General features: G+C 38.7%; 1 protein-coding gene across 1 annotated transcript; it reads left to right on the top strand.

Moving 5' to 3' along the window:
- Window positions 1-2815: 2815 nt before the first annotated feature.
- vwa7 (von Willebrand factor A domain containing 7) lies at window positions 2816-11878 on the top strand. Its single transcript, XM_008426020.2, has 18 exons — window positions 2816-2852; window positions 3041-3205; window positions 3739-4061; window positions 4195-4428; window positions 4597-4693; window positions 5245-5373; window positions 5495-5690; window positions 5779-5948; window positions 6774-6886; window positions 7831-7947; window positions 8540-8737; window positions 8827-8959; window positions 9588-9740; window positions 9845-9937; window positions 10027-10307; window positions 10730-10866; window positions 10971-11130; window positions 11217-11878. Exons 3-18 carry the CDS (start codon window positions 3831-3833, stop codon window positions 11772-11774), a joined length of 3000 nt encoding a protein of 999 aa, XP_008424242.1. The 5' UTR covers window positions 2816-2852; window positions 3041-3205; window positions 3739-3830; the 3' UTR covers window positions 11775-11878.
- The last annotated feature ends 71 nt before the right edge of the window (window positions 11879-11949 follow it).

Here is an 11949-nt window from a genome sequence, read left to right as displayed (position 1 = left end):
TTGTTCTCATAGTTCAGAGTGGAGACCAGAGTAGCTACATGGTCCTTCACCTCCAGCTGAGCATCAATGCTCTTCAGAGGAACTAAAGCAGCAAAGGAAGACATATTTTTGACATAGAATTTTTCATAATGTTTTACTAAAAAGCAGATCATTTCTTTTTCAAAATTGTTCATTGTTTTAAAACATTTTCTGTCAGAGGAACGCTTTTAAATGTCTCTCCATACCTTGTTCTCTCAGAGCTGTCAGCAGACCAAACCAATTTATCGTCATGCCTGTTGTGCAAATGTATTTGCAAAGGATCTGTTGTAAAAAAAAACAAAAAGAAAAAAAAAACAGTTGTGATGAGATTTGAACAACTTTCTTTAACAATGTGATAATTCAGATTGTAATTTCAATAATATGAATTTAGCAGGCCTTAGTGCAATGACTCAAATATATGAGAAATTGAAAGCTATATGTCCAATAAAATAGATCCTGGCATGAGAATTGACAGTAGTTCTAAAATACAACCTTAATAGGCGTTTTAATTTTACCTGTAAAATGATTTAGACTGTAAGTAAATATAGGAAAAATATGAATCAAATTTACAAATCGACACCTTCCTAAAATAATGAGCTTATTCAGTGGCAAAACATAATTCACCACCTTTTTCTTTCCAAAAGATGTTTTAGGCAAAAAAAAAAAAAAAAGACATAGATCATTTAGGAAGACAAAATATTGTTTAGGCTATGAGAATATACAGTCAAGAACAGCTGAAATCACACCTGAAAATGAAAGCATAGCCTCCTGGTGTTTGTGGTGAGGGCAAACCAAAGGAGTTATGAGAACTAGTGAAGGAGGGGGAATCACAGTTTTACACCGTGGCATGCAAGCAAACCTTTCTGTGTCACTAGATATGTTTCTTCACTTATACAAATAAAACCAATGTAGTTCCTGTTTATTGTGATATTTATAACAAATGCATATTGTACACCATCCTAAACAACGTAGAAACATGAAGGACAGAAGAAAAAAGAAGTAGAAAAATGCATAAATATAAACCTACCTGGGATGATGTTGCAAATAAAGAGAAACTTCACTGGTACCAGGCACTTATATGTAAAAGAAAAACAGGTGGGTGGGGCTTTGGGTTTTCACTTGGTCCCAGTTGCTTACGGATAAAAAACTAGTAAGTAATTTCTTTTCCCTTCTTTCTTTAACTATGAAAATTTGAATAGTTATAAATATAAAATAAGAATGACTTAACTACATTTACACTTCATGGCTGATCTATTAGCTTGCTGCAAACATCTTGGAATAGTTTCTAGTGCTGTAAGAAAACTGAATACATTTCCGTTTTCTTTCAGAAAACAAGAAGAAAACAGAAATATGATCTATGTTTAGAAAACAGCAACATCTCATATTTAAGCTGAAAGAGCTAGATATGTTTCAGTAACGTCTACGCTAACAACTTTTAAGCTTGACTGAACCAAAAGGGTATGTATTAATCCAGAATGTTTGTCTTATTTGTTTGTTTTCTGCTTTATGTCAGCCTTATTAAATTTAAAGTTTTTGTTTTCAACCACATATCAAAATGTGAAATAATTTCTGCAATTCACAACATCTAACTAAGGTACACACACAAAATACCCATTTTGTCCTCTATTAACTCTGACTGCAGGAAGTGACTGTCCATCTTTGCTTTTAAAATACTGTGGGATGTGGTTACAATATTTAAAGCTCCAAAAAGGATATTTGATGACAGTTGGTGCTTGATGGTGAACTCTGTGTGCCAAAGTATGCTAGCTCCTGCAGTAGTTTTATTGAGAATTGTATGTTGTAGCTGTGGAAGATTATCTAGTGACAACTTTCAAATTTTTAGCTTTACTGTATTTTGTTGACAGACCAGACAGAGGAGGAAAACAGCACTACAGAGCTCAAACAAAAATGAGAAAAAAAAGTATAAATGGGAACATAGGAAAACAATACATGGAGTGCTCTAGTATGTATTCAGGAGGCGTCCTTACACCTCCCGAAGTTCCTGGATTTTGGGTCACAAATTTTTATCTACAACACAAAGAAAAGCTTCTCTTGCTTTGCAGCGTGAAAGGAATCTTTAAGCATCTTGTGCATCTGCTGGGAAGTCATTGCACTTGGCATCCAGAAGGGTCATCTGTGTATATGGCTTGTGATAAAAGTGTTTTTCTCTGGCATATTATATGTGAGAGAACATATAGCATAAATTGTTACATTTGAAATATGCAATTCCTGGTTTACAGAAGCCATATTGTGGTTGAACTGGGTTGACTGCAAAGTAGCTCAACAAGAAAACTTGGTACATTTAAAAACAGGTGAACAGGAAACCATCACTGTCAGCCGATTTCCAGTAAAGTCTGGGGTTTAGCAGACTCCACCTCCCTCACTTACAACTTTAAAATCCTGTTTTTTGTTGTTGCGTGTAATGCAATAGTATTTGCGAGGTCTTTCTTCTCTTTTTTTAAATCAGCCAATCCTCTTGAAAAATAATATTGACTGACAAGAAAGACAAAAAGGATGATCATTTTCTGTTTTGTCTTAAACAACCTAGACATCAGCTTTGTGAATCAATCAAAAGTCTTGGTGAACAGGGAGAGGAGACACATGGCTGGAAGTGAAAGTTTTTGACAAGAAGTGTTTTTTTTCACCTTGTGAGGGAAATTGAGAGTGATGATTGGAGGGCATGGAGGGGGGTTGGGGTATGCCTAGCCTGAACACCCCGGTTGGTAATATATGCAACCCTATTGTATTGAATCAATGCACCATGGATTAATGGGGGCTAGAAGGAGCAGGCGGCTACAATGGGGAGGCTGCAAAATGAGATCTTCTGCCTCGTGGTAAGAAACAGTACGAAACAAAGTGAAGACCCAGCAGCACCACTCAGACTCTTATCCAAGGGCAACAAAGTTTTTTCAAAGTTGATATCTTGGTTGTCATTCCTTTGTTATTTTTTCTCTACCAGCTGCAAATAAGGACCCAAGGACAGACAATTGAGAGTTTTTGTTTTTTTTTACTTCACATGCAGATACGTATATGTGGCTACACCCAGCAAAAGAATATTCAGCTTCACGGGTTGCGGTGTTGCCATGTGCACTCTGATTTGCTGTGGTTTTGTATCGTGACATCTCTCTAAAAAAGTTTGATATCAGGAAAAAGCCAGAACACTGCAAAACATCCTCCCTGAACCAAGGTAAGACGGTTTGATTATGTTCTACTGCAGATGGTTTGGATTTAACAGACCCTCAAGAGACCTCAGAAAAGAGATATTCAAGTAGAGTGGAAGGTAAAAATTAGCTTCTGTTTAGTTAAAATAGTACAGGCAAAATGAAACTTCTTGGAAAAAAAACGATAGGATAGGAAGAAAAAAGAAATGTGACCCCATACTAGTGTTTTATGCGCTCAAGTCATCAATGTGACACCTGCTGAATATAAACTGATGGGATGGAGGGAGATGCTGTTTACAGGCCACATGCTTTGTTTCAGTGTCTCTGGGAAACAGTGAAACAAAGCATGAGACTGTGAGAACATCCCAGCTTATTGTGTTTGTTAAACAAAATTGAGAACAATAAGAAGAAAAGGCTGAGAACAAGAAGAGGAATGGGTGGAAGTGGGGCGAGGAAAATAAAGACAGAAAAAGGAAACATCTTATTAAACGATATGGTTTGGTGATAATCAACATTTTGATGCAATCCCTGTTTTTGGTGTTCTTCTTCCAAACTGCAGATCCAGTCCTTTTTTTGGAGAATGGATAATTTGCTAAGCAACTGTCTGAATTTTGAGTCTTGCTTCTAGACCTTCTTGCCTACCGACTCATTATGTCACAAGATAGAGGAACCTGCGTCAGACGCCAGAGACAGATGTTCTGGTCCCTTCTGTTGCTGGTGTCACCATGCATGGGGTTCTTTCCCAACTTCTGGTCCAAAGTTTTGATTCTGTCCTTTGACTCATACACACACCAGTACATCACAGAACAGGCCATCATCAAAGTTTCCCTGGAGGTCCTGAGGGACACCACAAAACAGCATGACCTCCAAGGAGAGAAAAATGTGAGGTTATGTTGACATTGTTTATTTTCTGTCTTTTCTGGATCACATTGTGGTTAAATAAGAACTGATTGTGATAACAATCAAAGCTTACATATCATCAGAAGGCACCAACTCTTTTTTTTTTCCCTCACAGATTTACCTTGGGCGTGGATTCTGGAGAGCCGTGAGAGACGTGGTGAACTCCAACGCAAACATGGACCTTAAGAGCGCCACTAAATATAACCCGGTTTACCACTTTGACTCAGAAAGAATTGACGACTCTATTGCGAAGCTTCGGGAGTTCTGGACTCGGATTATTCTCTCAGTACGAGCCAAAGAGTACGCGAGCGCCCGTCACAGCTTGGGTCAGTTGTCCCATGCCTTACAGGTACAAACTGAACCTTGGATCGATCTGAGATCTGATAATAATCATAATACTGTCCTCCTGACAGTTTCTGTTCTTTTCATTTTTGTTAAGAGCTATTCAGTCTTAGGGTTTGGAAAAATAAAAGTTGTTTTTTTTCTTCATGGTGAAACAATTTTTTTGTTGAATCAGGATTTCTACAGTCATAGTAACTGGGTGGAGATGGGCAAAAAATCAATTTACCTGCATCTCCTGCAGCCAGATGAGCCTGCTTTTCCTGTAGCTAAAGGTAAACCATTCAGATCTTTAATATGATAAAAATGTCACTGACATCAAGATAAATGGATATCTGCTATTAATGCTATTTGTAAATACCAATGCATGGTTTTTTTTTTATTCTGCATATATAATAAAATAAAATATAATTTACAATGAAAAATAGAAAAGTACACATGGTAATGCAATTTTTCACTTTTTCTTGTGGATACTCATGGCACAGTATATTGGATATATATATACGGCTAAGGTGCATATTGTGACTCAGAGCTTTTAGTAACTACGGTGCGTAGTCAGTGATATTTGCAACTGAAATTGAAATGACTGCACAAATGAATTTTGTTGCTTGTTATATAACCAGTAACAAGTCACACTTTCATAATGGTACTTAGTACTTCTTACATAGTATTCTACTTTGTGTGTCACTAAAGAGTTCCTTCTCAGCACACGTTGTATTAAAAAGAGGCACTGAGTAATTATTTTAGAATAATGAGGAATGTAAAGTTATCATCTGTGTTCCAACTATTTTAGTTACATCTGAAAATGTGTTTGTTATTCTGGCAGAAGATACTCCGACCTGTAAGAACTGCTTCACTCCTACCTGCAGAAACAATCTCCTACCGACTCTGAAAAACTCAAACCTGCTCACCACCGGGTACACCACCACCAGCTCTTTTCCTTCTAAGCCTAAAGGTAAAAGTTCATACACCTCCAGCTCAGTGGGTTACTTTTTAAAAAAAAAAAATTGTGAGGTATTTATTCATTCTTTCTGCTCGGCCTGTGAACCTCAGCAGAACCAACCTTTCTCTTACAGGCAAATGCAGCCATGGAGGCTTTTTAGACAAAAGTAGTCTTCTGAGCGCCACGGGGGGGATCAACAAAGACACCTCCTCATTAATCTTCTCCCCTCACCATTACCTCCATGTGGAAGCTGCAGGTTTGGCTGCCATAGCCACCCAGACTGCCCTGAGAGACCTTAAAGACACTGTGGGCCACAAGGCCTTCCTCAAGTAAGTTGAGACTAGTCCTATGAAATGCTCCAAACGGCTACTACTCTCAGAACTACTGCTTGAATCAATGAAAAACATCCGCTGACAGGCTCTTCAGCGTGAGGCAGGCTCCTGCATTGGTGTTTGTCATGGACACCACAGGCAGCATGTTCGAGGAGATCACCGCCGCCCGACTCAGGGCTCACTCCATCATCCAGAGCCGAGCCAGCCGTGCAGAGCAGCCTGGCACCTTTCTGCTTGTGCCCTTCCATGATCCAGGTGACCCCATCTTCACTTTTTGTTGACACGCTTCACAAGTAAATGGAGCTGTAGCACAACAATTTATTCTTTCATACAGTTTACATCTTCATCTTTTCCTCGCCTTTACAGGCAGCATGACAAGTAGGCACGCTTTGTTCCAAAGGGGAAGCATAGGGGAACTTGTCATTTAAGTATGGTAGTTGTGTGTTGATCATCATGACATCAACACATGTCTGTCATGTATGTAAAAAAAACTAAGCACTTCTGCTCTAATTGAATACTTTTAATGCAAATCTTGTTTTGTGAAATTTAGAATATGAAAATGATCAAATATACAACTAAAAGCAAGGGAATGTTTGAAAATGAACAAAGTTTAATTTCTGATTACCTTATTTCAGTAGATTCAAGGTAAAATATGAAGGTTTGATTGATCTGTTGTCACTTGCATGGGCTTTATCAGCAAGGTTTTTCTATCTTCCTGATAAAAATGCACCATCCACCACAGCTACGTGACCTTCTAAAGCTTTTTATCCTGCAACAATCACCAGTTATCCTATTATTTTTCAAGGAAAAAGCCGAATCATGAAACTAAATGTTTGTCAAAAAAATTATTGTAAGAAAATGCAGAAAATATCTATATCTTATGATACAGAACAATAAAACGCTACCCTACCCTAACCTAACCAATTTCTTTTTTATGCTTTCTTAGAACAACAGATACAGAAAAAACAAATTGTGTAACTGTTAAAGTAATTTAGTATTTGGATTGCATTTATTATAAAGTCTTTTCTTATAACTTTAATTTTATCGTTTTCACAATAATATATTTCTTTAATTTTGAAGAATTTGGACCGGTTTATGAAGCTGAAGATCCAAACCAGTTCCTGGAGCACATGGAGACCCTGATGGCTCTCGGAGGAGGAGATGAACCAGAAATGTGTTTTTCTGCCATTCAGGTAAATTTAGAAGCTAAAATATTCAGAGTAAACAAAAGCTCCTCATTATTGTAATATGGAAGCCCTACTGGTGAAATTGTATTTATGGTGACAATACATCCTAAAGGAATACAGTTAAATTTTAATAAAAAATAACAACGGGTGAAGTTAGAAATGAGTTTTATGTGCTATTTTTCTTTTTGTAAGTCACTCTTTCATGCTTCTTTGAAAGACACGCAGATTCAGTAACACTTTGATAACACTAAACAAAAAAGTGTTTGTAGATAATGTTTTATGGCATTAAGAACACTATAAAGACCCAGACCTGATTTTCAAAGCAGTTGCTGACCAACTATTCTCTAGTTTTTCTCTAACTCATGCGTGACAGTCTTTTGTATTTAAATCTTTGCTGTCCAATCTGATTGAACTTGAGCTACTTGGCAAAGAGGAAGTGGCTTAGATTATCTGGCCCTGAAAATCATGCAAAAGTCGAGCTGCACTCAAAAGAATGTCACAATGCCTAGGTTTTTGTTTTAATAATTAAAAAAAACAAACATTTATTGTCTCTTAGATAATGTAGCTGAAACATTATCTCGTAGATAATGCAGCTGAAAAATTATCTCGTAGATAATGCAGCTGAAAATGATAGTAAAACAAGTTTTTTACTTTTATTTTTTTCTTTTTATTCCAAACTTTCTAAACTAAAGACATCATATTTAAACTTTGAAATATATTTATTTTATTTGTGCCAAACAGTGTATAAGTAATAAGTAATGACTTTCTATAAGACTGTTAAATACAGTTGTAGGTCTCCTTTTTATCCACAAGATGGCAGTGTTTGCCAATGTCGTTTGATTTGTGCCTTTGTTTCTGCTCAACACTCAGTTGCCAGGCTTTTTGAAGAAGTGAGTTCTGCCCAAAACAAAAATATGTTTTATGCTAACGACCTGTATGTGTGTTCACAGCTGGCCCTCACACACAGCCCACCAGAGTCTGAAATCTTTGTGTTCACTGACGCTTCTCCCAAAGACGCTTATCTCTTTGATGCTGTGAAGGCGCTCGCGCTTGAGAAACGGAGTAAGGTGGGTTCAACTTTAAAGAAAAGGCTTAAAAAAATAAAAAATAAAATAAAAAAATAAATAAAAAATCCCAGCAATAGAAGCGTTATTGAGATTAACAGCTGAGTAAATGTAGCTATAACAAGTAAAGTATTTTAACTCTTTATAAAATTATTAACATTTGAATTTATTGTATGTGGAAAAAAATCTATTGTTATCAAATTTATTTTTTCAAATAATGTGACCTGTTGCTCCAAATCATTCAGCAGATTTGACACTGTTAGAGACAATGTGATTGGTTGAAAATTGAATGGCTGTCCTGGGAAGCCAATCAAATGTTAAGACAATATAAAGCGCAAAAAAATCCAAATAAATAGCGAAAAAATAATTAATGATTATGAAATAATTTTAATATTTCAGTATTTGTACAATTAAAATATATTTTAATAATTATGGAAACATCAGTATTTATATTTATGAGCCACATTATTTGATTTTTCTTTAATGCACTTGCTGTGTAGGCCTTGAACAACAAGGCATACACACTGAAATCACAAGCAGACAGCTACATAGGAAGAGGTATTTGTGTTTACCTTTGTGGTTGGACTTTCTGCAGATAACATTTCTCCTCACTGAAGAGCAGACACAGAAAAGCAGTAGGAGGAAGAGAAGCAGTAAGAAACCTCTGTCCCCCAATCGCTTCTCTCTCTACTCCTCCCTGTCGCTCGTGTCAGGAGGAATGGCTGTATTCACCACCAACTCTGACATCCACAAGGTCTCCACCATAGTGGAGGACAACACTGCTGTGGACAAGGTAAATAGTTAACTCCATATTTTTTTTAAACATATCACACTTTCAGCTGTGAATCAAAGCTGCATACCAAACCACCCTCTTCTTCTCAGGTGACCCTCTTACGTGCAAAAAGTGATCCAGAGTTAATGTCTGTACATTCCTTCAGAGTTGACAGCTCAGTAGTAAACATCATCCTACACATAACGGGCACCATGACTGAGTGTATCCTCACCAGTCCGTCAGGTAATGTTTGCACGGTTTCCGAAAGTGTGTCATCCAATACAATGTCAGGAGAACGTATCTGAATATGGAATTCTATATCAAGAAGCATAAGTATTTTTTCTTCTCCTTCTGAGTTAAAAGTACACGCAGTTCACCACTACCTTCTTACAAATCCTTTTGAATAAATAAATATGTAAAACATTATTTATGAAGGACCTTTCAAGCTATCAATCACAAAGAGTTGTCCACAAAAAACATCAAACCCATTAGACATAAATACATTGAATAGTTAATTAAAAGCTATTGTAAAACAAGCTTTAAACTCAAAGGAGAGGGGAGAGTGTTGCAGAGTCCTGTACCGCTGCTGAGAAGGTTTTGTCACTTCTAGTTTCCAGCGTTGTACGTGGCACAACCAGCAGGCAGTGCTCACACAATCTTAGGGATCTGTTAGAAAGTCCCAACATATATACTGGTGATTGGCCATTCAAAGCCTGAGATAATAAAGTGTACCCTGGAGTGAATGAGGAGTCAGTGCAGGGGGATGAGTGGTGGTGCGATGTGACAAAACTTCTGTGATTTGGTCTGAAGTCTGGCTGCAGTTCAACCTGAAGATGGCTGAGTAACCTGTTAACGTCTTCTTAATTTTCAGACAAAAGACAATCCATATTGAGAGAGCAAGGCCATCTAGCAGAGTTGGAGCAATTCCAGGGTTTGTATCGTATCAAACTCTTGCCTCCTGTTCAGGCTGGTCAATGGAAGCTGCAAGCCAAGAGTGGCGATCACCTAACCTTCACTGTGATAGGTAAACAAAAAAAACCCCAAAAAACATATCTACAGTATGTTTTAACATGGCCGGAAGTGAAAGATCAGTCTAAGAAATCTTTGTTTTCTGATTCATACTACCAGGTGACAGCAGTGTAGACTTCCTGTACTACTTTGCCACTGTGACTAATGATACACACCCAGGTCTGGCCAGAGTGGAGGGCAGTCCTGTGGCAGGTGAAGCTTTGTTTATTTGTTGGGTGTTAATGTGTCTCTTTAAAAATTCTGCTACTTTAATGTGTGGTTACCATACATATATATTTCAGGTGCCCCAGCCTTCCTGGTGCTCACTGTGACGGGACAATCTTCCCCTCCAGAGGGGTCGTTTTACGCGACGCTGCTTGGTGCTGAAGGACAGAGTCTTCAGGAGGTGAAGCTGAATCAGTCTTCGTCTGCGTCTGACCACGGCTTGGAGGAGCTTGTGGGCTTCGTGGACCACGTCCCCACAGTTCCCTTCAGTGTTCAACTTGTAGGCTTGGACAGCAGAGGGAATAAGCTGGAGAGAGTCTCCACAGAGAAGATTCAGCCCACTCACGTTCAGATAATGGTAAAAAAAAAAAAAAGAATTATTTTGAATCAATTTGGTATAGCTGAGTGGATTTTCACTTTTCTATGCTTGTCTCAATCTAAGTTAGTGCTAATCTCAGACAAATGTTGAGAAAATTCCTGCTTGTTTTCAAAAACAGAATATTTTAAAGTGAGTTTAAAAAACAATCAAGTGTTCAAGGGTAGAATAATTCAGTTTTTGTTTGACCAGTCAAACAAAATTTAAGGTTATCAGAACTTGCCAAGATTCCATAACAAACACTAAAATAACCTTTTAATTTGAAGCCGATCTAGGGATCTTTTCTAGTCATTACCAAATAACTGGACATGTAAATAAACACGTCCAGTTTTGTCCATTTACTGTAATTTAGCTCTGTCGTTTTAATAGTTCACCTATCACTTTGTGCACCTCAATCTCCTCAGATGACGTCGACCCCCCAGCTCGTACCAGGCCACCACACAGTGGTGATCTTCACCGTCTACAACCACGGTCCTGCTCAACTTTTTAATCTAACAGCTGACGATGACTGGGGTTATCTTCTGACAAGGGGGCCACACAGGTACGCAGACAGAATAGAAAGGAATCTGTTGAAGGGAGATTCTTTAACTCCATGTTAGAAATTGTCACTCACGTTAATGCAAATTTGGACTTTTTGTTAATCAGGTTGTTTGTTAAGGAACAAGACTCTTCCGATGCAGAGGTGAGCCTCCTCACTCCTGCCACGGCTCAGGCTGGAGCGACTGTGACGCTCACGCTCACCGTTCACGCACTGAACTCACTGGAATCAAACTACGCAGTGACATTTTTAACTGTGATCCCTTTGGTGAGCAAAAGAAAGTATTTGATTCATATTTTCAGGCGTTAGTACAGACTCCTCCTTGAATGGTCATTGCCATTGCTTTCTGACAGGATGCTGACAGATCTCCACCATCTTGCTCTGCTGCACGGATCCAGTCTCACTGTCCGGTGGATTGTACCAAGTCCAGCTGGAGAATGTCTATGGTCGTGTCTGACGATGTCCACTCTGGCCTCGCTGCCCTCCAGATGCAGAAAGGCGGCGGTGTTTTGAGAGTTTTCAGCAAGCCACCACCCACGGAGGACAGCTTTGAGGAGACCCTGCCCAACCTGGAGCATCAACAGCCACACAAAAACAAAACAACCGGCCACCATCGGCATCACCACCACCGCACAGCCAGGTTACGGACAGGGGAGCCCCCTCTGAACGTGTCTGAGTGGAGACTGGCTTCATCGCAGCCCCTGTGGGTCGTGTACACGTCCAGCTGCTGCTTGGCTCAAGCCGAGCTGCTGGTGTGGGACAAAGCTGGAAATATGAAGCGCTGCATTCTGACTTCTGACCAGCAGAAGGGACAGAGTGACACGACCACAGAAACCAGTGGAACCGGACGAGCAGCACTGATGGGCGTCGTTTTCCTGCTGGTGGGCCTGCCGTGGTCTCCACTCATGTAGATCTATGTAATTACAAATGTTTTGCTGCCAACTTCATTCAACCTGTTAGAGAACAGTATAGCAGGTTGTTATCAGCATTCAAATAAATGCTGATAATGCTTTAATGTGAAACTAATAATTATAAAATGCACCAAAGCACCAAATGATAACTTTCCTAATAGGTTATGAATTTTTT

Source organism: Poecilia reticulata, linkage group LG13 (assembly GCF_000633615.1).
Source record: "Poecilia reticulata strain Guanapo linkage group LG13, Guppy_female_1.0+MT, whole genome shotgun sequence".
NCBI classification, from domain to species: domain Eukaryota; kingdom Metazoa; phylum Chordata; class Actinopteri; order Cyprinodontiformes; family Poeciliidae; genus Poecilia; species Poecilia reticulata.
This window is presented reverse-complemented; position numbering and strand designations above follow the sequence as displayed.

Excerpts from the sequence above, each read along its gene's own strand:
- vwa7 (XM_008426020.2), top strand. The coding sequence starts at position 3,831 with ATGTCACAAGATAGAGGAACCTGCGTCAGACGCCAGAGACAGATGTTC. Across the intron at positions 4,429-4,596 it reads AGTTGTCCCATGCCTTACAG|GATTTCTACAGTCATAGTAA; the intron begins GTACAAACTGAA and ends TTGTTGAATCAG. Across the intron at positions 8,738-8,826 it reads ACAACACTGCTGTGGACAAG|GTGACCCTCTTACGTGCAAA; the intron begins GTAAATAGTTAA and ends TCTTCTTCTCAG.